Source organism: Bemisia tabaci, chromosome 4, assembly GCF_918797505.1.
Source record: "Bemisia tabaci chromosome 4, PGI_BMITA_v3".
Classification (NCBI taxonomy): domain Eukaryota; kingdom Metazoa; phylum Arthropoda; class Insecta; order Hemiptera; family Aleyrodidae; genus Bemisia; species Bemisia tabaci.
In genome coordinates this window covers 14049946-14075627 of record NC_092796.1, presented here as the reverse complement: position 1 = coordinate 14075627, position 25682 = coordinate 14049946, and the positions used below count along the sequence as shown (strand labels likewise).

General features: G+C 40.3%; 1 protein-coding gene across 9 annotated transcripts in view; it reads right to left on the bottom strand.

Annotated features, from left to right (window-relative positions):
• mdu (mitotic spindle positioning protein meduse) overlaps nucleotides 1-25682 on the bottom strand; it is a 234064-nt gene that overhangs the window by 45531 nt on the left and 162851 nt on the right. For 2 of the 9 annotated variants that reach the window (XM_072299382.1, XM_072299383.1), the window contains one exon: nucleotides 25211-25279. The exons of 6 other annotated variants lie outside the window; for them this stretch is intronic. In XM_072299382.1, coding sequence (XP_072155483.1) covers nucleotides 25211-25279 — 69 coding nt within the window. Of the gene's footprint in view, nucleotides 1-9680; nucleotides 10529-25210; nucleotides 25280-25682 lie in introns of those variants that run through there. One more of the 9 variants, XM_072299385.1, reaches the window with a different exon arrangement.

Genomic DNA, 25682 nt, shown 5'->3' with positions numbered 1-25682 from the left:
AACGCGCACCTCGAGCTGCTCAAAAACAGTTCCTCTGTATCCGGATTTTTTTTGGCACAACCGGACTTTGAAATCCGGGCCTCGAACTCACAAATCAAGTTCTTCACGTACACGAGGCTCTGAATCTTCAACTTTAAGTTGCGAGTCCCTCGACTATGCGACTGAATTACGTCAGGGTGCTTTAAAAAGCGGGACGAGGAATTTCCTAATTATTCTTTTTCGGCTCCCCCTGTTAGTGAATTCATCGGCTGATTAAAATATATCGAGAGGTCGGATCAGGCCGCGGAACTAGTTCTCGTGTGAAGAGAGTGGTTGAATAGCTCGAATTATTCTTAATGATCTCGGACATACAGGGTGGTTCGTTCAGCGCTAGGCCATGAATTTAAGATAGCGCAAAGATAACTTTGATGACTTACATTTTAGTCAAACGAGCAGGGTACTCAAATTTTGGCTGAGAAAATTAGTTGATGTTTCTGATACATCGTAATCAGGAAATAAAATGATCTGTTGCTCAAAATTATGTCTCGGTTTTTGTGCGTGCAGTTGGCACCAAAATATTCAGGCAATGGTGTAGGTAATTATTTGCAAAAACTTTTGGTCCATGAAGGAAAAACGAAAGAACAACGATTGAGTCTAAAATTTAGATGAGCGAATTTTTGAACTTAAAAATGAAACAGTGTCCCCTTCTATTCCCCTGATTTCCTGAAATCATTCTATAAAAGATCACTATTGAAGAGGTTCAAAAAAACCGACTTGTTCAAAAGTTTATGGAAAGCTCAGGTATAACAATAACAATCAAGAATGACAATATAGGCGGAAATACGCCGGAATAAACAAAATCAATGATTCATCATTTTTCGTTCTGAAACTCTACTCATCATTCTTCAAGGAATGGTTTCATTTTATTGCTTAAACTTGTGTATTATGTTATCGGTGACTTGCCCTTTTTTTACTTCTCTATCACCTCCTTCATTAATAGATGTAAGAACTTGATTTCGCGGAACTGATTAATTGAGGACTTTTTCGGAAAAATGGCGTACAAGGCTTGGAATGCTGCTGATGTGCAATTTTTCACAGCGTTTGCGGCAGATAAAATTCATTCACAGTCGACTTACAAGAGGGAGGAAAAACTATACGCGTAGATTTAGGGAAACATTCATAGCAAAACGGTTGGATAAGTACTTACAACTGGATAACTACGTGGCACGATCTTAGCAGCATTGGAAGTCTAATACGCCCTTTTACCGAAAAATGCTTAAATTATGACACATTCATTAATCACTTGGTCTCAACGACCCCAGCCGATCACGAAGTGTCACGCTCAAATTGTATTGGAAGTTGCATGCACTCGATTTCTGGTGCCGCAGATGCGAGGAGAAATGAATCATACCGTACACACATAGACAGTGCATAAAACTGTCGTACACGGCAGGGCTGCTGCACGCAAGATTGGCGTAGGCAATCTTAACGAGCGATCTCGGCTAGGAAGACTAATTAGTTTGAACAAAAGCCAGTTTGGAGAGATGGAAACACGACGCTTGCATTCTAACAACCCAGTTTAACAGCCTTCATTTGGTCACCGGGTGTTGGATTGACCGCCCGATCCCTGCCTGCAATTTCGAGGCTCCACTGGGTCAGCCTTGAGAAAGTGCTCCATGCCCCTCTGATATCTGATTCGTGAACGGGAGAAAAAAGTTATACGGTAAGAAGGCCTGCGAGTCCTTGTAGCGATTTGGTAACATTACACAAAAAAAGTCCTCGTAAAAAAGAACTTTAATATCAAGACAATCAAAATTAAGTCATCGGTGCACTCTTGGGCTCTAACAGGGAGGTAATTTACGGCCTTGTTAGTGTAAAAAACGCCTTAGGACAGTTGGAAGTTTGCAGCTTAAGAAATCGGTTTTGAGAAGAAGTAATTTTAAGTTCTAATCGGTCGTGTCCTGGCAGGAGCTCAAAATTTTCCAAAGATAATGAAACTTTTGACAAAACACAAATTTTCGAGAAAACTCGAGAATTTTTTTCTTGCAATTATTCAGATAATTCTGTTCGCGATTTCACCTGAAATTATCGAAAATTTCAGGGAAAAATATTCATAAACCTGAAGAAATTAGGCAACTCTCGAATTTTCATATACGACGTTTTTCCATAGCACAGTCAGTGTTGTCGCACGGAAATGTTTTCTGGCCTACCTAAAAAACTGAAGGCAAAATAGCGACGACCTCATGATCACACCGATTCCACTTTCTCCACATTTTCAATCAAAAAACGCAATCGCACTGCAGTTAACTGTGTCTCTGGTACAAATCCCTAACCGGCCGCAATCCTGTGTCTCCTCGCCATGAAAAGTAGAGAAGCGACCGGGAGTTGAACTTTAAGCGGCCGGAATATCAAGGAAGAATATTCATAAATTTCCTTGGAAATAAACGATATATTTTAGAAAATTAGGCAACTCTCGAATGTTCACACGACATTTTCCTTCAGCACAGTCAGTGTTGTCGTGCGAAAACATTTTCTGGCCTAGCTAAAAAATCGAAGGCGAAACAGCGATGACCTCATGATCACGCCGACTCCACTTTCTCCACATTTTCAATCAAAAAACGCAATCGCACGGCAGTTAACTGTGTCTCCGGTACAGATCCCTAACCGGCCGCAATCCCGTGTCTCCTCGCCATGAAAAGTAGAGAAGCGACCGGGAGTTGAACTTTAAGCGAGCCGGGGCGGTGAGCGGGAATTAGCGGTTGAGTGGCGGCGCGGGCTCCGGGCTTGGAAGCCAGGTGCTCGACTGCTCCATGCCCGGGGAAACTTTCTCCGTTATTATTTTCCAGCGGACTCGGTCCCCGGGTCCCAGGTGTGTAAGGTCGTCGCGCTTGCCTCGTGTCCGCGCGCCGCCCGGCGAAGATGAGCGAGGAAAATCCATCCGAGCCGGGCACTGGGCACTGGGCAGTCGGAGCACGCAGAGTATAAGGTCGGCCAGCTCGGGAACGGGTGAGTGTGCCCGATCTGTCCGGACTTCCAAGCGGCACATAGTCCCAATTTCCCTTGCATACACGGAAAAAAACTCCGGGCGTGGAAGCCGTACTTACGGGCTATGGACATACCGTCCGCGTTCCGGGCGCAGCGCTCGGAACAATCGAAGCTAAGGCTCCGGCACCCGGAACTTTCGACTTCTGAGCCCGGAACGGATGATATGTCTATATACCCCGTTACTTTTTATTCAGTGTGCATATTTCGTATGAGACTGAAGGGGAAAACTTGGTCCGTGAAATCTAAGCCCTATGACTGAAAAAAAAACTCCGGCCGTGGGAAGCTGTGCTTACGGGCTACATAGACACATCGTCCGCGTTCCAGGCTCAGAGACCGAAAGTTCCGGGCGCAGCGCTCGGAACAATCGAAGCTATGGCTCCGGCACCCGGAACTTTCGGCTTCTGAGCCCGGAACGGATGATATGTCTACATACCACGTTACTTTTTCTTCAGTGTGCATATTTCGTATGAGACAGAAGGGGAAAACTTGGTCCGTGAAATCTAAGCCCTGACTGAAAAAAAAACTCCGACTGTGGAAGCCGTACTTACGGACTTCATAGACATACCGTCCGCGTTCCGGGCGTAGCACCCAGAGCAATAGAAGCTACGGCTCCTGCACCCGTAACTTTCCGCCTCTGAGCCCAGAACGGACGGTATGTCTATGTAGCCCGTAACTTTTTTTTCAGTGCATGCATGATTGCATGAGCTAATCGATACAATTTACGGTGTTCAGGAGTCCCAATTTGTAAAATGTGGGACTCTCACGGGTAAAACGACGTAACTTCCTTTTCCCCGCCACATATTCTCGTTGTAAACACTTAGAAAGTAGCTACGAGAGTAATACTTGCCACGAAACTTCATGAACCGGGCCCTCAGCCGACCGCCCGACAATGAGAATTCGTAACCCAAGGCTCAGCTTTTATCTAATCCTCTCGGATTGAGAAAATAAAAAGTCTACGGTTAGAACTGCTTTGCCAAAGCAAAACATCGTATGAGCACTTGAGCATTGCCTAAACTCTTCTAAAAAAAACCAATCTCTTGGAAAAATTTGCGATTATTTTTTCATGGAAATCGTGGAGAATTAATGTAAGCGGAAATTTAAAAGAGAGGTACTTTAAACTTTCCTTTAAAATTAAATCGGCGGAGATTTGGCAACATTCGAAAGCTCATACGGCGTTTTTCTTTGGCTTGTCAGTGAACGCCTCTATATCCTCTCAATTTCTCGCCCCTTTTTCTCCGCGGTCATGTGTTCAAAGAGACCCTCGGGCTAAGCTTCTCCACTAACGTGTATTTCTCTGCGCACTCGTTCTAGCCACTCCTCTGTGAGCTCCCACTCCTTTTACTTTCATTTCCTCTCCTCTTTTTACTCCACACATCCGAGCGAGTGCAATAAATAATCGAGCATTTAATTGGCATCGGATGATGCAATCGGACTATCGTCGTGCCCATCGGTTTCGAGGTTATGTTAACCTTCCGATCGATAAAATTCGGCCCCTGAGGATTTGGGTAAAAGCTTCGCCGTAGATTTACTCTCTTCCGGCCGATACAGGCTGCGATAAGTGTACAATGTAAAAGGGTGCCCATTTTACCGTAATAATGTACTGCTTCCGACATTTACTTCCTTCCTTTCACCCTCGTGACACACATAGTATAATGCAAAATCGGACCACCCTTAAGAAATAAATTGACGCTCAGCGAACCCCACCTTCCTTGGTTTTATAGGTTTCAAGGACGAAATGGACCGCGACTAGCAGAAAGGGACCAAGCCACTTTAGCTATTTCAAAAAATGTTTTATATGAAAACACTTGGGCGGATTTTCGTCCAAATTTCAAAGTATTTTCTGTACAGTATGCGAAGCAAATTCCTTAAAATTTTCAAAAGAGTCCGCAAAAACGTTTTCTTGCAAACAATTAAACCGCACGGTTAAATGCAATGGCTGATTGCATGATTCCTCTCTGCTAAATACGGTCTAAATAAAGCTTGAGAGCATTACGCGTTCATGCCTCGTATTGCCTCGTGCTATCGCGCCTTCAATTTCGCAGATGCATCACGGACATCCATCAAGCACGAATAGTTGTATATCTGCTCCGTCATCGACGCGCGTCTTTTCCCTTACTCTGTGTCCATGTTGTGTTTGTTTCCATTTGTCTTTCTCGTATTTGGTGTGGTGCTCCAAAGGCCATGTGAACAACACAGCCGAATATAGGGAAGACGCAATATTAAGCCTCGTTTTTTAATTTTCCTCGCGAATCTGAGCAACATCTCATGAATTCACGCCTCGTGCCATCGCGCCTTCAATTTTGCAGATGCATTACGGACATCCATCAAGCACAAATAGTTGTATCTCTGCGCCGTTTACGCGCGTCTTTTCTCTTGCTCTGTTTCTATATTGTGTTTGTTTCCAATTTCCATTTGTCTCATTTGTTGTGGTGCTTTAAAGGCTATGTGAGTGATACAGTCAATTGAGTAGGACGAAGAAAAAAAATACAGAAAAGAATATAAAAAGAAGCATGAAAAGAAAAAGAAGAATACTAAGAAGATGACGACAGAGACGAAAAAGAGAACAAGGACGAAGAAGAAGAAAAAGAAGGAGAGGACATGGATGATGAAAAACAAGGAGAAGAAGAAGAAGAAGAGGACACGGATGATTATAAAAAAGAAGAGGAAATAGAAGAGGGAGAGGAAGTAAAAAGAAGAAGAAAATAAGAAAAAAAGGAAGAAGAAAAAGAAGAGGAAAAAGAAGAAGAAAAAGAAGAAGAAGAAGAAAAAGGAGAATAAGAGGAGGAAGAGGAAGAAGAAGAAGAAGAAGAAGAAGAAGAAGAAAAAGAAGGAGAAGAAAAAGAAGCAGAATAAGAGGAGGAAGAGGAAGAAGAAGAAGGAAGAAGAAGAAGAAAAAGAAGAAGAATAAGAGGAGGAAGAGGAAGAAGAAGACGAAGAAGAAGAAAAGGACGCTTTAAACACCCCTTCATCTTCTGTTTTATAGCCTATTTATCTTATTCTGAAGCTAATACGCGCTTGTTCGAGAAAAATTTCACCACAAAAATGCGTATTTCTGAACTTCTATGGATCGGAGCAACGATTCCGATCGCGGAACTGGACCGATCGACATGGAGCTGGATGGAAAGTGAAGCGGCTGGAAGTTGCGTGCGAGGTCTGCGTGCGTAAAGTGTGAGGAGCACCACTCCGACGCGACGCCTGCTCGTCATTCGATAGGATGGAGAGCGGAAAAAATTGAGGCATGGGCATCGGCGATCGGTGCATTCGGTTTCTCTGAAATTGGGCGAGCTCCGTCGATGTCATCACGAGAGCAGGTGGGTATCGCTTTCATAGATGCGCCCGCCGCTTGACGCGTCTCACGAGACATGCTCGCTCCAATTGAACGTATTTCCATCAAACGGAACTATGTACATTAAGACATGAGCCCTGAGACCCATAAGAATACATGCATAACAGGGCTCACGTCATATGGCACATAGTTCCGTTTGATAGAAATACGTCCAATTGGAGACCGTGGAAATGAAGCGACGACGCCGCACGCGCCGATGCTACCGCGCTTCGTAATGAGTTTCAAACTCTCGGTTTCTACGTGGCATGGACCAAAGAAACCGTGGCTCGGTCGATCGTGCACGGGAATGGAGGATTGAGGAGTCGACCATATACTCCACTGGAAACAAAACGTGCACTGAAAAAAACTCTTCGGCCGTGGGAGCCGTACTTACGGGCTACATAGAAATATCGTCCGCGTACCGGGCTCAGAGGCCAAAAGTTCCGGGCGTAGCACCCGGAGAAGTCAAAGCTACAGTTTCAGCACCCGGAACTTTCCACCTCTGAGCCCGGAACGGACAGTATGTCTATATAGCCCGTATCTTTTTCCCTTAGTGTGGCTTCCGCCCTTTCGACTAGTGTCCCTTCCGATAAGTATTTACGGAGCACGAAAAGTTATTTGTTTGATAGACGTGAAGGTGGAGTGTATCGATAAGGGCCATTTTTGAGCCACCCTGCTTAAATTTCCTTAATTCTACGATTTTTTGCTTGTTGGAGGTCATGATTGAGTCATTTTCGGTCTCATTTCGGGCCTAAGAATGGTCTGAACATGGTCGGAGGGCCAATTTTGGTGAAAAATACGGATTTTTTGGCGTTAGACCACAAATTGAAAAACCCGCATATTTCACCAAAATCGGCATTCAGGCCAGAAGTAGATCCAAAAAGAGGCCGATTATGAATAAATCATGATGCATTACGTAAAATATAGACCTTCAAGGTGGAATAACTCGCAGAATTGAAGAAATCCAGGATCGGCCAAAGAACAGCCCTCATCGATACCCTCTCTTTATTTCACTTCATGCCACAGCAAACATCTTGTATTCGCCTTCAAAACCGCCTAATAGGCAACAAATCTACCAGAAAGCGCGAATAGTTATACCGACTCGATGAGCATTCACGGAAAAAAATAGGATAGTCGTCAGACGATCCTATTTCTTCCCGTGTTATTCGCTCGATGCTTTCGAAAAACGACACCCACTGAATTTAAGGACCCCCGTTTTTCAAATTGCTCTAGATACGGCGGGGGTCTTTCCATCGTCCTAAAACCGTATCAGACTCAGAGCATACCGATATAACTTAAACGTTTTTTGAGGCGATCCATCCAAGATTGAAATGACTTTCGTCAGTCATTATTGATTCTATTTTGGTTACTGAGGCTCAATATTACGCAATCAGTTTTTTTGAAGTCACGGCCAGGCTTAAGAGAGCACGACGCCGGATTTTATTATATAAGAGGCGTTTCATATGATCAAGATGGGGGAATATTCAGCACTGAACAAGAATGTCCTCGAAGGACCTTAAAAACCGCAATGCAAATTTCTCTGTATTATAGATACGGCGTGCGAGACGAAAAATGCATACACATTTATATACGCGAGGACGCACGTAAGAAGAATAAACGCTTCACTTAGCGGTCCTAAATATTTACAGATTTGCTGTGAGAAGCACAGTTTACTTATCCCAATGAGTCCAGAATTTGGATTGTTCACGGAACTGACTACATTTTTCAGGTATTTCATCAGCCCGTTGGGGGTTAAATGCAAGCCATATTTGGATGACAAAGTAAACTGCATTTATACATCAGTTATACGGGTAATGTAACTAGTGTCCCTGCTTTACTATTCAATGTCTTTTGAGGAAAACGAGGGGTTCGTCCCTTAATTCTTTTAGCGAATATTACAGTTAATTCTGCAAAGCCACTACTGTGAGATGTAAATGTGTTGTTTTTTTGGACCTTCTTTTATTGGTAATAGGTATCTTGATGATCTCTCGGAGAATGTTAATGAGACTTACAACAACACTTTTTATCGCGAATTTTTCTTTCTTATTACATTATTATCTTATTTATGAAAAAAACTGACGTGTATTATGTCATGAACTTTCACGTTTACCCGCAATAGTCATCAAGACACGACTTCTCATACTTCCAAGCTGTCAGTAGTACCGAATTGCTTCGATCGAAAGGGTTAATTGATGAGTTCTATCCATCAACGGCCGTCAAAATTTCAGTTGGCAGTGTTTCTCGTGTCAATAGTCGATTATTTTGAGGTGTTCTTGGTTACCGGTTCCCTTGATCAGGGTTCGCTCCGTTTAATTCGCTTTAATAATTCTGTCAATCACTGCTCATCGGATGCTTCCTTCGGACAAAGTGGTCTGACCGTGCGCGAAGGCCGCGATAGCTCAGCTGCGTGTCCATAGAGGCTCCACGAGTGGGATGAGGGAATTTCTATTATAACTTCGTCCTCCCTTCGTGATTCATGAAGCGATTCAATTAAGAAGAAAGTGAAGATACGCTCCTCGTGAACTATATACAGAATGATTCTTTCAAAACAATCACTCCATGACTGTCCGACAAAAGAATTCATACACCGTCTACTCTTTTCATGTGTGAGATGGAATGAAAATCAGTCTGTAGGACGAGACTGCCTCCTTGCGGAAGAATGCAGTGTATTAGAATGACGAGCGCCAAAGCTGTCACTTTAAAGTTGCGAAAGACAGCGAAGGAATGCTGAATTTTGAATGTGTGTGCAAATGAAAGAGGGTTTTAAAATTTCTCATGAAGATCCACGCTATTTACTATACTTTCTGGTTTCTAAACAATTGAGAAGCATTTTCCTCGCTATGGTGCCTCGCTCTTGTCGCCTTAAATTGGTCGAAAGAATAAAGCGATTACATGCCATAAATTTATTTCCTTTGAGGATCATTTTGAAAGTTATTTGACTTAGAGGGGACTGGTACAGTGAATCCCTACGCCGTAGGCGTGAATACAAGCGGATTTTAAATCCAAAGGCAGAATGTTTTTAGGGGCGTCGATCTAGAAAGTGCTCTGGGAAGCTACAAGTATGTGTAAATTGGAGTTTTTTTTCTTTTCAAGAAAACAGAACATGAGCGAGTAATGTGAGAAAATACTACGAGGAAACATTTTTCTTGACAGCTACGGTCGATTGAGTAAAACCCTTGTATTTGCAAGTCAAAGTATCAAAGTGTGGGTTCCGATGTGCGATATGCGAATCGATTCTGCTGACAAAGTCATTGCCTAATTTTTATCTTTTTAATAGCCGATGCTATCATAAATATAGTATGACATTATTTGAATCTTATTGCGAGCTCACCTTGCACCATGATTGAATCGTTTCGGACGTATTAAAACAGATGCACAAAATATCCACAGTTGCGACGGTCGAATGAACCACTTCACTGCTGCAAAATTAAAACCGGCAGCTACCGCACGTGCCAAGTTACGGAAAGCACAAATGTATTTCTTTTTCTTTCACGTAGTGCGCGCAATGAGATGATGAGGTTTCAATATTTTTGTAACGGTGTGATTATTCACAAATTCTTGGCCACCAAACAAAAATTACACGAAGCCAAGTTCAAAAACCAACAACTTTTCGGTGTAAAATCAGAAAGCAATTATATCACGTGGTTTGCAGTTAGGTATAAAATAATACGGAGTAGTTGCAATATTGTTAAAAAAGCAAAAATCGCGTCTCATACTTTAAAAATACTCTAATCTAGGATAAAGCACTGAATTTAAGGCACATTAAAACGACGAAATAACTAAAAATATTGCACTAAAAATTTTTACACAAATCCAACCGATTTTTAGTAGCGCTCGAATTCCACGCACGGCTTAGAAACTAGCCTTGCGCTTCCGCGATCTTTCACTTGTAAACGGATCAAAATTCCTTCGATATTTTTGCATGAAGATCGATTTTGCTTCGATTGAAATCTTAATAGCACGAGACGAACGCGCGCGTGCCGCGATGTATCTCAAGTACGCGGCGAAGACGCAAGGAAGAGTGCTAATGGGATCGCGGCTGGAGCTTAATCGACTGATAAGCGGGGGATCCGATAGCGATTAGCAAAAACGCGAAAACGCGCGAGCGGCTCGGCGAGCGCGAGACATGGCTTGGGCGCGCGGTGCGGGTTTGTCACAGGCCGAGTGCACACTGACAAGACACCGCGCCGCGAGTGTTTTCGTCTTGTTTGCGTCCTTGCCCCCCTTCGCCGCGCCCCCCACTCCCCCCCCCCCCCCCCCCGCGGCGGCTGCGTGCGAGCCGCGAGAGTGTGTGAATTTAATTAAACGTGAAATCGTCACTCGTGTGACGCTCTTTTTTTTGTTGCAGTTTATTGAACACGTCCGTGGTGACGTCGGGGTGTTGCCATGCGTGCATCCCGGTCGCGGCGCCGGTGACGGCGATGAGTGATGGATGTCGCGGTTTTCGGGGATGTTTGTCAAACCGGGCGGATTGCTCCTTGGCCGCGATTGGCACTGCTGAGCGAAGTGATATCGATCTCGCCATGGGTCGAAAAGTGAGCTTGACAAGGAGTGGCGCAGATTCGTCGATCTTGTCGCCTACGCCCACGTAATATTTTTCAAGGAATACGCGATGGTGCTTGCAGTACTAATTTGACGTATTTCTACCAAACGGAACTGTGTGCATTATGACGTGAGCCCTGTTCTGCACATATTCTTATGGGTCTCAGGCCTCATGTTTTGATGCACATAGTTCCGTTCGGCAGAAACACGTTCAATTGTAAGAAATTTTTGAGTGAAATATGCACTTCACCACGGAACATATTTTCCTCCAAAATCCCACGTGATATGAGTACGGACGCGGCTCCGTTGAGGGAAAGTTATATGAAAAGTGAATGTACATCTCCGATCTCTTCGGCATCTTCAAGTAGAGTAAAAATACTATGTTTTTAGCCAAAAATCGAAAAGTGTTGTTCGAGCTCCTCGAAAAATATATCGACTTTTAGGTTTTTTTTTCAACAAACGGTGCAAAAACTTCAAAATCATATAAGTTGAAAGCCGCTGACACTGCAAGTTTGAATAATCGCGTCAAACACAGTGCGGCCTGCGCAGGGCTGGCGCGCACAGCGCTGAACGCATAGTAGCGCCTTACAATACCGCAGGATACTTCATGCATTGCGCGTACAGCGCGGCGCGCATGGTAGCGCCTTACAAGTCCGAAGGATACTTCATACATTGTGTGTATACTACGGTGCGCGCTCAAGTAGCAGTGATCGCGATAAATAGCGATTTTATCGGTTGGTTATCGCGGAGTGAGATACAGAAAAAATACATTAAATTTTGATCAGCACTCAAATAATTGGACCGCGTTTAGCAGAGTGGAACCAAGCCACATCAACTGTTGCCAAAAAAACTGGGCAATTTAATTTTTTACAAGAAAAATTTGTGCAAATTTCTTTGAAAATGTCAAGGAATATATTTGCTTCGTGCTATGCAAAAAATTCACTGAAATTTGCATAATAATCCGCACAACCGTTTTTACATAAGAAATGAAATTGCCCGATTAAATTTGGCAATAGCTGATGTGGCTTATTTCCTTTTTCCTTAAAGCGGTCCAATTACTCCAGGTTTTTGGGGGTAAAATAAGCTCCAGAGTCCGGAATGAAATGCCCTCCGGATTTCACTCGGGTCTTTTCGGCGTAGTGGATGAATTAGATTTTTCAGCTGTGACGATGCTTGGATTGGGAAAAACTCTTTTTAGCATACAAAAATGTTGATCCTTCCTGATTGGTTGCAAGTTTATGGCTGCTGTAGGTTGAGCTCCTAGGCCCCGATGTAAACTAATAAGATTGCGACGAATCTCAGACGCAGAGAGAATTTTTTTAACCCGAAACCCTTGAAGATTTGAGCAACTCTGATGGATATTTTTACGTATGGTCCGACTTTAATTTCACAATAAGCGAGCCCTTCGAATTGAAAATTCTAGGACCATCATATTGACATTTATTCGACCGAATAAATCTATCATTTTCATGAATAGTGAGCTATCTTAATATTTAATTTGAAAAATAGAATGAAATTGTGAATCAACCACTGTACTAATTGCGAGGGGCGTTGGTTCATTTGAAAGGTGTTGTTCTCAATGCTTCGGGAAAACTATAAATTATTTTCTGGGGTTCGTCCCCGATTTTTAAATCCCTAAAAACTCATAAATTGGATGAGGGGAAGTGGGGGTTTTTTGTTTTTTGTTTTTCGGAAAAGTTTTGTTGCTACGCATCTTACTTTACTGTTTGCTGTCTTTTTATCAGCTGTTTTCATTCAACAATCATCATTAAGTGAGGTTACTTCCAACACTCAACTGCCATCAACTTACATTTTTCTTTTCCCGCGTTTTTTTTTTTTTTTTTTTTTTTTTTTTACGGTTTTTCATGATTGCTTCCATCTTTTTCCTATTGCCAATTTTTCCTCATTAAGTCAATAACCTCCAAGTTTTTTTCTCATTTTAACATACCAAAAAAAAAAAAAAAAAAAAAAAAAAAAAAAAAAAAAAATTCCGATCAGAACTTTTCACGCTGTTTCTTTTCAATGTGTATAAATATGTTTATTATTAATTTCCATTTTCATTTCATCCTTTTTCTTCTGATTTATTTTTTTTAATTTAAAAATTGAACTTTTCAGTTATGATTTTGTTAAAATAATAATAATTTTTACTAATTTTAATTTTAAATTTAACAGTTGTTATGAGTGAAATTTTCAATGACCGAGGCGGTCGTCCTCCAAAACGTGGTCGCGTTTTCCAGAATTCTTCGCATGTTCGTTTAGTGAAGCAAGAACTTAACTCTGTTATTAGTATAGAAAATCAAAGTTTCATTTCTTCATTTCGGAAGTATAAAATTGATGATCAGAACTTTGATGAAAATTTTGTTACCAAATTTTCAGTCGGTTCAATGAATATAATTTGTCATCATTGTGATGCTCGCCATTTTCAGGGTGAAATGTCCAATGGTCATTTTAATAACTGCTGCCAAAATGGCTTAATTTCTTTACCGAGTATTTATATTCTCCAAATTTCATAAAGCGTATCAGAAATTATAATAGTGCTGTTGCTTTTGCCTCTTTCTCTGTAAATCGAATTGATATTCCGGGTGATGGACCTTATTGCTTTAAAGTTCAAGGATCCATATATAGGTAAGTTTATTTAATATTTACCGTTACGTAACGTACTTTTTTCAGTTTCTCAGTCCGTCCCTCCCTCCTTCCCACCCCTTAACGCATCCGGAATGCAGCTGCATTCCCCGGAAACCAGAAAGCAGACTGAACATGGAAAAAACGAAGAAGAAAAAGCGGAAAAATTAGATGAAGTTAAAACAGGAGCAGAAAAAGAAGAAGAACCAGAAGGAACAGCTACTGAAGAAGAAAAAGAAGAAGCAAAAAAAGAAAAGACAAAAGGAGGAAAGAAGAAGAGCAAAGTTGTAGGAAATATAGGAAGAAAAGCAGGACAGAAATGGCAAAAGAAGAATCAACAATTTAATCGAAAAAAAAAGCAAAGTATTTAAAAAATAAAAAAAGATCTTCTTTAAAATTAGTTTGAAAACAAATGTAAAACCTAAAAAATAATTTTGTATGAAGATTAAAACAAAATTTTAGTTTAAAGTTTACTAAATAAAATTACAATTTTTGAAAACATTTGTTATATTTATTCTCTCAAAAAAATAATTAGACCCGATTCAAAGACAAAACAGAAAATTAAATGAAAATAAATAAATAAAAAAAAAAAAACATGTGAAAGTGAAAAGTGTACAGGAAAAATAAGGGGCTGCGAAGCAGCCCCATAAGCCCCTAGTGACATTTTCCTTTCATCTATGAGGAGAATGACATCTGTGCCGCTGAATGTGTACATCAACGCTGGCAAAACACTGGGAACAGAGCGGAGTGCTGCGCGCCAGACTGTGTCTCATTTCATTTTCCGCTCATCGCGAATTTTGCCGGGTGGAGAAATTGGATTGGCATCATCAGACTTACGTAATAGCCGAATGACGAAAACCGGTCGAAAATTCTAATGTGCAGACGTACGGCGCACAGTGGACTGAAAATAAGAGATGATCATCAACGGACGACATTTCCAGTTCAACGAAACTCTGCAATGAGGAAATAGCAAGGTCAACACAAAAAGCTACCAATTGGGCAGTTGCGTGTTTTGGTGGGTAGTTGGCCCTTTTTTCTTCTTTTTTTTTTCTTATTAGACTTGGGCAAAAGAGTGAATGTTTTGTTAAAGAAATCTCAACGAGGAAATATTTCGTGGGAATGTTTTAATGATACGGACCTAATGTAGACAATAGGTGTTGGAATCAACGAGACTAGGTAAAAACGGCCAAGTTTCTTAGCGCATATTTTAACGGTTCTTGGTATGATGAATTTCCTTTATTTATTTATGGCGAACCGTTACAGCACTCTCATTGAAACCTCACGCCTTTCCTCTAGGTGAAATAAATACTGATAATTTTATTATTTTTTCTCTACAATTATCAATAAATAACATTGTAGGTTATATCGAACTTTCTTTGATGAATGGTCTTCAGGTAGCCAGTGTTACTTCCAAGTCCAATCCAAGGCTTTTCGATGTTCGACATATTCGACATGACAGAAAACACGGTATGATTTGATAACAATGAAAAAAACCATCCTCGCGATTGATGGTTTTGTATACCACTAATAATAATGCTATATTTTGATAATTCTCATTTTTTCCCCCTTTTTTTTTTGAGAGAGATAGAGAGAGAGTTGCATAATCATTTAATAAGTTTATATAAATCAAAATCCACTCTGTTTCCTACAATGTTCTGACGACGTCGGACAGCAAAAAATGTCTACAGATGTAAGTAAAATAATAGCTTTCTTGTGAGTTATGACTTATTCCATTGAAAGTACTGACCGCTTTATTAAACTTGATAAAAAAATATGGTTATCGGAGATTAAAAGGATTGACGTCATGTAAAAATTTGAAACACTGAAATTGACTAACTGAAAATTTAGTTTTCTTATATTATCACTCCATTGGATATATATTTAGTATACAAACAGAGCATGTAAAACTATTTGGCTGAGACTTTTTCAGTCAATTTGAAAATAAATCAACCAGCCGACGGTATTTCCTCTCTTGGACCTCATTATCCTAACTTCAACAATAATGTATGAGGAGATTTTAAAGGGCACCTGAATAGCAGCATTCTCTTTCCCTCCGTCGCATTTTTTTTTAAGAAATCAAAAGCAGAACGATACTTCTACTATTCTAATAAATTCTAATTAATTCTAAAAACCTGATCATTTTTCATATGTGAGAGGAGGAATGTGCATCGAGCAAAAAGATAATATCACTATCCCTTTTTTCCCCGAAAAATCAACCAGTATAATTCCGTCGTGCTAAGGAAAAACGCCGTATGAGCCTTTAAGCGTTGCCAAATTTCCTATGATATAAAATGAATTTTCGGGAATACTTCCAAATATTTTTCTTTCGATTTTTCAGAGGATTTCGTTCGTACTTTGATCTAAATTTTCTGAAAATGTCAATAAAAAATATTGATAACTTTTTCCAAAAATGAATATTTTATCGGAGGAAATTCGGCAACTCTCGAATGTTCATACGGCGTTTTTCCTTAGCACGGCAGAATTTCTCCCCTTCTCTTTCGGCTGAAATTTTCAATTAGAAAGAAGAGAGAGCTAGGAAAAAGGGGAGAAAGGTAGCTGCGCAAGGAGGTCGAAAGGAAGGGAGGGTAGACAGAGCGAAATACACTCCAATCAGAACTCGAGTGTGTAAACCCCTGCGGGCTCACGATCGGTTCGAGCTGAAGTTGTCCTCCGGGGCAGAATGAGGAAAGTATTATTATGGAAATTCGATTTTTTACAGTAATTTTTGCTCGATTTTTATTCGCTGATTTAACTGGCCGTTCTTCAATGAACATTATAATTATGATTCGTCGCGGAAAGAAAGTTTCAGAAGGGTACAACTTCCGCCAAGGTGAAAGTCTTGAATCGAATGTGTCGCAGATACGTACATTTAATTAGATCTCATTCCAGATACCGACAAAAAATGGAACAAAAATAACGGTCGATGTACGCTGCGCTCAGTGGTTACTTAATTTTGAAGGTGGAAATTAAAATTCATGCTCCAGGCTTGACATACATGCATGCACCATTCAGAATAATGGACCAGTTGACATGGTATGAATTTTAGCATCACGAGGCAAGTTGTTTCATCCAAAATTCATGCAAAACAGATTGAGGATACTTATTGAGAACCTCCGATGTCAACTGATAAATAAGTGATCAGTGAGTACTGTTTGCAGTATGTCAGTTTGTAAAAAAAATTGTCGTAAAAAAAACAACTTTCGTAAATTTAAATGACCATAAATAAGTAAGTCGTTCAGAAAATTGCGTAAGATCTATCATCTGCAGCTTCAGCATAAGAAATGCAATCTGGGTACGATCGACTGATTTCGAATTCAAAATATCGGCAGTTTGCTTTTAAGCTTCTTTTAATTAATTGCCAAGTTTCATTTTATTTAAGACTATCACTTACGAACTGACTTTCAGACTGCATGACTCTTCGAAAAAATTACTCATGATGGCTGCAATACGTCGAAGTAGTGGCGATACAAGGAGCTTAAGCTAAAAAGTGTGGTGAAAAGAACGCGTAACATACCTCCGTGTATAAGGTACGCTATTATTATCATTATTATTTTTTTAAAGCTTATTTATGATACTTCAACCGTAGATATAAAACAATAGGAAAAGTACGATGCGAAGTTGGGAACTTTTAGACTTCATAGAAATTATCGTAATTGGCAGTAAATTAACAAAAATAGTGGCAACAAATCAGAGTATTTCCGATGCTGTTATATACTAAGCTTCTCAGCCAATAATTAGCATCTTCTCGATTTCCGAACCTTCCGGCTTATAGTCACAGAGTCACAGATGATTCCAAGTTTTAGAACTAGCAAGACGAGTCTATTTTTACCACCACGTTCATAATCCCTCGAAAGGACTTATTTAAAACAAGACGACATTAATCCAAAGGAACCTCGCACCCGATGTCAACGAACCGAAATGAAACTTTTTCTCTTCGAAAGTAGCGTTGAATTATGTTATCAACAGCAAAAAATTCTAATTTGGCTTTGTGAACCGGTTTCTCGATGGGACTTTGGGAGACTTTATTATAACCATCGTTTCGAACATCGGATCACAGACGATTCACAATAACAGTTTAATATTAGCTCGGATTGCGAGTCGCGTCTTGGGCGCGGAGACTTTGACTCTCATAAACTCCAGTATTTCCAAGATATTTACAATGCATAAGTATTGGAATAAAGGGAAGCATCCTACTCGAACTGAGAGCATTCGCACAATGTTTTTAGAAATGTGTCGATTATGTATTAAAAACTAATAAAAAATATTGCGCGGTTGTCTTTTTCACATTGCCTTTAGGATTTTTTTTTTAAATGGTTGACTTTATTCAAATGGTTACAAAGTCTTAGCAATTGTAATCATATGTTGAAAGATAAACATTTTTATCCTACTCATAGGAAGTATGCACAAAAACGTTTGTAATATTTTTGTGGAATGTCCTGAATTTCGTTTGAAAATAATTTTTAAAATATTTTTGCAATTATGTTGTCATCGGAAACATCCAGACAATCTTGTCAGAATTTAAAATACATTTCTGAAATATTGCTGATTCACAGGGATTTTGAAAAAAGGCGAAAATTCATCCTCGTCAGTGTCAGTGCATGCATGAGCCTCTTCAAAATGGTTCAGTTGGATTACATTTTGCAATAAGGAACCACTATTTCTGGCTCATTTTAGAAACAACATATATGCCATAAGAGCCAGAGATAGTGGTTCCTTTATTGCAAAATGTAATCCAATTATAAGTGACTTCGATGGGTGCACCGTTGGGTGGATACAAAGAGGGACGCTCAAGATTCCAAAAACTGACCAGAACAAATTCGGTGCAGTCCCTTAATCATTTATTCGAAGATCCGTGGGATATACTGTCCTGAGAGCCATCTATCTCGGCAACAGCAGATAAAACTACGCAACAGTGACTCAAGCTGTTGCATCAGGAGTGCAGCGCAACTCAAAGAGGAGCCGCTCCATTGCAACTTTATTCCACCTCCGCGATTTATGACATTCGCAGAATTTGGCAACCCGAGTCCCAGTGACTTTGCTACAGTTTTGCACAACTTCAATTTCGCACAGTTCCGTCAGTGCACAATTTGGCAATATTCTAATTGAAATATGATCACATCTCTGCAACTATGTCCAGTAGTTAGAAAATTTTCCTCAGTCAACCATTATTCCTCACGGGGGAAGGGGAAGGGGGGGGGGGCTTACAGGTGAACATTTTTTGAAAATCACGAACAATTACGTTTTTGGGGACAAGTCTCCGGTCAAAAAGGGATCCAGACCCCTGGTCCCCCTCCCTGGCTAACCACTACTATGTCTAATTTTACTGATTGCAATGTTTCAAAGTTTTCGCTTCTTCTTAATTTTGTTCAAATTATATTACGGAACATTTTCGCCCGAATATCTCGGAGAATATTGAAGGAAAGGCAAAGCATGTAGTCACACAGAATTACTTTGCAATAACGATCATCACTTTTCTTTCGAGAGGGTAAAACGTTACAGTAAGTCTGCAACGCCGCAAAACGAGATACGTGATTTGGCAGTTTCACCATCCACATGGCGCCGCGCCGGCCGACTAATTTTCAGTTACGCTCCTTACGTTATGCACTGTCGTTAGATTACGTTAGCACATCTCCCGATCAGGTCTGACCATCGCTTATTTCATTCCATGACCTACTCAACACGAGTGTAGTTATCCAGTTGTCGTTCGCGATCTGATCAGTGGGTGATCTCACCGCGACTCTAGGTGTAACCTCTATTTTAATGTAGACAGTCTGAGCATTAAGTATGCGTTTATTTTTATTCTGAAGCAAACACAGATCTTGGGTATCGACAGCGAGACAGGAGTGAATGCAGGTTGGTGAAAATGCTGTTCTGCATTCAAGCAACGCGAATAGTTAAAACAGTGAGGAGATTCCGCACAGGGAAAATGTTAAAAATTTGTAATCTCACGGAGCAAATGACCTCAGGACGTTGCCATATCGCTAAATTAGGATTACTGAGCACGGTGTGAGACATGAGATAGCGAGTTAATTGCGTATATTCATCCGTGTTTCTGAATCTTGCGGTCGGGAAAACGACTTTAATTTAAAGGCTGGCGTAAAGACCACTGTCATGCTATGAACTTTGCATCCCTCTTCAGCGCTTCATTCATAGTTAGGTGAATTTTTTTAGTAGAACCGTGCTCCATGCTCCTCTGGAGTGAAAATTCTCGCGAAAGGCTTTTGCTAGTTTCCAGATTACTGAAAGACGGAGGAAAAGCACTCGAAACAAAGGTATTCGTAAAGGAATGTTTCAAGAACATCCAATGACAAAAAACGTCCAAAAATGTCCAACCCAATCTGACTTAGTGCTCGTTTCACTGAGGAAAATGCTCGACTCGAACTATCCTCAATACGGGAATTGGGTCAAGCATTAACTCAAACTGGAGTCACTTTTTTTTATCCAATTAACTCAGATTTGGAGTCGATTGCGGCCCAATTCTCCGCATTGAAGAGAGTTAAAGTCGGTACAATTTTCAACGCGTTGAGGTTTGTTTTTAAAAAAAACTAAATTTGAGAAAAACATTAATCTCAAGTATCAGCTACCAAGTTTAAAGCTTAAAAAAGTCGATTAAAAATTTATTTTTAACGCTCTTCGTTGGTACAAAAATCAACGAAACATCCGTAATTGATCTTTGAGACACCGGTGAATGTTCGCTGTAAACTCAAATGCTCTCATTCACCCAACTTGCCAACATGTTGTTTCCCTTCCTCTGTGGACATTCAAATATATTGTAATAAAAATTTCCCGTATAGTGTTTATAGTTTGACTGAAATGACAACACTGCCTCATGAGGGAGAGGTACACGATCTTAACGTTCGTTGCTAGCGGGGAAGGCCATGCGGGGGTGGAGAATGTGTCTGCGCATTCTAAGCTGCACAAGTAGTTGATCACCTTGCTCAAAGCCAACTCCTGCTCGTAAGAAAGAAAATAGAGGAAAAGGAATGGTGAGTTCGCAATTTAATCGCAAAATGGGGGAAAAACTCATGAGGAATGATAAAGAAAGACAAGTATGGTGCTTGCTATTCGGCGCATGGCTGAATAAAATACTATAATTAGCTCAGATTAGCTCATGAAGACTGCGGATATTTACCCTTAGTAATCATAACTAATTTTAATGTGGGCAGGAGAGGAGAGCAGAACTGCCTCGCCGAGGAAGAGCGCCGTATGGCTATGCGTATGTTGTCAAATTTACTCCATTACTTTTCAAAAAGTTCTTTGTTATCGTTAAAATTTTCAGGTATACTGGGATCAAAGAAGAGTGAAATTTCCTGAGAAAAATTGATAAAAAATGTCTTACAGCAGTGACTGCCAAAATTGGACTAAGAGAAAGTAAAAAATCTGGTCGAATTTACGAATCAGAAAACCCCTTGAAACTGTTTTTTTTTTGTAAAATTGTGAAATAAAATAAACAAAGGTAAAGAAAAAGATAAGCTATTGCCGAAAATATTTTGCTGGATTCTGAAAATCGTGCATTTGAAAATGAAACACCAGTTAGGAGAGCGAAATAATGCATCATATAAAATTAGGCATTTAGTGAAAAATATGCGAAAACAAAATGATGAGGCACTTTTACTGATGGGGAACAGTATTCTATGTAATAAAAACTTTAAAAAGGAACCCCGATTCAGCTTCCTTTTTAGTAGTTTAAATTCTTAAGATATGAGAGTTTTCTTTTTATTTTATCCTATTTTACTTTTAACTGCTGAATGGAGAATGACACGTTTTCACGAAACTTGTGTCTTAACAGAAGAAATCTGGCGATGTCCAATTACTTACTCATTTTATTTCAAGATAATCGTAAGAGTGGCTTGTCGGTAACATCACTGGCCGTCTACACGTGAATGCAGATTTGAATTTTTTTCCTTTTCCTTTTTATATTTGAAGGTAATCAGGGTATTTCCTCCACCACCATTGCGTCGTGACTATAGCGAATGTGATTGTTTTTTATCATTTAAGTGCTCATTGAACCGATAAGACCCGGAGTCATAGCGCTTACATTGTATTGCCCTTGCTATTAAGTGTCCATTCAAAAACTGTCGTTGAATTGCGATTGGCTTTTGGACTTGTGTTTAATGAAACATGAGGAGCTATGACTTTAATATAGATTCCATTGGCGGTTCTTTGAGCATTGGATTCCTATCTATTCCCTTCACCTTCAATTGTCTAGGCTGAGATATTATGTAAACAAAGCGCTTTGAGACACGGTACCTCCAGTTGACGGTTACGTTTACTTTTTCAAAATATTTCTCCAAAGTGGAATTACTCTCGTTCAAAAATTAAGTAAGCGCACTTTCGGCTTGACACTTTTTCTGGGACTCTTTTAGTCATTTAGAAAAGGTCAAAAGTAATTTTTTCCTCATATAATACAGGAGGGCTCTCTACAACCGAAATATGAGAGCGTGTTAGAAAGGGAACAATGAGATATTGCTTCAACTGATTTGGTCCGGGATTTTAAAAGAAAATCATGGTGAGACCAAAATTGAGTTTATTTAAATGGATTAGAAACAAGCTAATTCAGGTACACAAAAATGAGCGGAACCTAACAACTTGCGTTAAAAAGCGTTTGATTTCACCCAAACCACTTGACCTTTTCCCGCCATGTACATGCCATTTACACCGGGAAAATCCTTGAGTAAACATTAAAGCGGCTCCGCCCAGTGATTTATGAACATTAAGAAGCATGCTCAAAAATCTGTGAAGATTAATTATAGAGCTAAAAGAAATATTTTGATGACGGACGAAAATAAATCGATTTTGAAAAAAAAGAAAGACGTAGAATTTATTTTTCAGTTTGTGAGAATGCCTCTTCCATCAATCCATTGAACCTTGTTGTTTTCACGCAAATTGAACGCGTTGGACAAACAAGCCGAAGTCCTAAAATCGTGCACTTGAACAAAATATTCTACGGGTGTTTTTAGCCGGGCGATAAGCTTTTCTTCATACATTCGTACGTGCACCCGTTCTTGTCTCGATCCGACTGCTAAAACACGCTATTTCTCTTACGCAATCCTACGAGACCAGACTAGGAAATAGTTGTTACAGTCAAAATATTACGTTTAATGAGGCTGTTTGTATTGGATAAGAGACACAATGAGATCCTTAGGAGAGGGAAAAGTTTTACGAATGGACTTGCGCGTGAGTCACAAGCACCTCAAGGTTGCCGCGCCGTAATCAGAACGCGCGAATTTTATACATACGTATGTCGGGGGAATCCCCGCGAGATGGCAGCACTGAAACTTACGTGGCGGGAATAACGGGCTAAGTTTGACAGGCACGTAGTATACCGGGCGCGGCGCGGGGAACACCGCGCCGCCGGAAGGGGGGCTGGTCTACCAGGACCGGCTCCTAATGAAGTTCGTGATCGGAACATCTAGACGGATGGCCGATAACACATGATAGTTAAACGGTAACAAATGCTGACAGCAGGGGGACTTGACGCGGTACTTTGCGCTGATAAAACCACTTACATAAGGCTATATAGTCTGATACTCGATTTTTCATGGTAAAACAGTATACATATGACAGAGCCAGACAGATACAAAGAGGGACCTTCGATCGAACCTTATTCAACTGGTCGGGAACTTTGAGTACTTATTTTATCGCCGAGAGGGGGGGGGGGAGTGCCCCAGCACCTGGAGAGAAGAGGAGCGGGGCCGAGAGGGGTGTCCGCAGAACCACCCTCCTCATATTTTGTAGATCAATCGTCTTAAGAATAATTTTGAGCATACGAGAGAAAATTGAGTTGACATTACATTTCTAAGATGCACTGGAAAAAAAAACACATTGGATCTAAAGTCGAGACTCTTAAAAACATCGACAAGAAAAAATACTCTTGATTCCATCGGATTTTTGCTTAAATCAAGAACCAAGCCTCTTAATTTGAGCGGATTTCCTTTTGATTTAAGCAAAAATCTGATAGAATCAAGAGTATTTTTTCTTGTCAATGTTTTCAAGATTTTGGACTCTAGATCCAATGTGTTTTTTTTTCCAGTGTATCCCCGCGTATATTTGTCACAAAAGACGATTAGTTCGACTTTCATTTATAAATAATGCAAATCTATTCTCTTTTTATAGTGAAATAAGGTAAGGTAAAAACCCCTCATAGTGCCTCGACCTGATTCCATCAGGAATTAAGAAAGAAAAAACTTTGGTTGTTTATCTGCTGTAGCCAAATCCCAAAATTAAGGAAAATGATGAAGTGTCAAGACAAATGGTGATCCCAATCGGTTAGAGAAGATTAACCCCTATACTTAAAAAAATTTAATGTGGAAAAAGGAAACACCAATTTGATTTCAACCTAAACGCCAAGTGAGCCAATAATATTTTTAGTGTAAAGTTTGAAACCGTGCAAGTGAACCAATATTATTTTCAGTGTAAAGTTTGAAACCGTGCAAAGTAGAAACTCGTTACGAGTAGAAAAAAATAAAAATGACCTGTGACTATTTATCTCTCGGTGACATTCTCTGAGGAGGGATATGTTAATTTGGCTCAAGCCGATCGGGTGAAAAAGCACATAGTTCGACTTGAAAGCTCGTTACAGGCGACACGCTGCGCCACCGAGAAAGTATTGCCGCGGGGATTTCGCGGGTATAAAACAATAGTCGAAGTGTTGCCGTTCTTTGAAACACCAAATCAAGGATTTTCCTCCATTGGACCCAATACAAAATCGGGTATTTCGGAGAGAAAATCGTCAACGCCGAATGAAAGTGCGAGTGACAAAGCCGGATTAGGCGAGCCGGCCGAACTTCGATTAATTTATGCCCGGCAGAGTAATGTAAACATGTTTGTCTTGGCGCAAAACGGATTTGGATTGTCCCCGCGCGTCCATTAGCGCTCGCTCGGTGTTACATGTCGCTGAGTCGGAGAGACTGCATTTTGTGGGGTATCCCCACATGGAGAAGGAAACCGTTTACACCTCTCTGGCATCGTAAATATCCTTGGCTCAGGGACAGTTTTAATCCCGGAAAGAAAATGTTTCACACCAAGTTGGGGTAAAATGGTTTGCGGAGCTGAGTTAAAGCTACTTCCAACTGCCATGCGATGAAACATTTCGGATTAAACAAAACGTGGGAATCTATACCAACTCTTTTTGTTTTGCTCGTGTGCGAGGAATTTAAAATTCCCTTAAAATGTAACTCAAAACGTCGATATCATGGTTATAAGTTGATTTCAGTAATTTTCGTCACACAACTTGGGTTCTACGTAAAATTCTAGTCAAGAAATACTTATATCAAAATGCTTAAATCCGTACCATCTACAGTTCATTCAACTGAGAGTGTTATAATCATCGTGCGTCGTGCGTAACACCAAGGAGACTTTAACGCGGGTGTAGAAAAATAAACCAAATCTTAGTTGGGTGCTGTATTTAACTGAGACACTATTCCAGCTTAGGATTGTCATTCGAATACTGTTATGTCTATAACGCAGTTATATCTGCCTATCGTGAGCAGGACTTTAAACTCTTCAATAGCTTTCTCTCAAAAGTACGATGTTTCCTGAGCTGGAGACTTTAAACTTCGGGGGACTTTTTGTGCCAAAATATTCGTCCTGCACTCTCCTCTGCAAAGTTATCAACAGCGGTTTGATGTTTTGCGAAAGTGAGGTCTTTCGATTCATTGACAGTCATGCAATTAAACAAACGCAATATCAACATACCAAAACCATTTGTCTCAATGTGCTTTTGCAAGTTGACAAGAGCTGATGATGCGCAAAATGACGACTTACCTGCAACACAAAAAGACAAAAACAATTGTTAGTATCAGAGTCATTAACATAATTCCAAAACAAAGGAAGGATAGAAAACACACGAACCTCCCAGAACCTCAGATTCATTCAGCAATCAATTACTGAATATACGTTGTCATACAAAGAAAAAATTATGTGTTCCCTCGAAAATTGTCACTCTAAAAGCTAGCGCTTGACTGCGTTTGATCCCTTGATTTTTCTATAATTTTACCATCGAAGGCACGGTAGCTTAGGGGCTTTTTAATGTGGACCATGCAACAGAGGACTTCATGAGTCATCTGCTTTTCAAACAACCCATATTATATTGCAACACCGGCAATGATATCCAACTAAAACTCAGAGGGAATTCTGTAAATCTCCCGGTTATTTTCGAAAGAGAAAA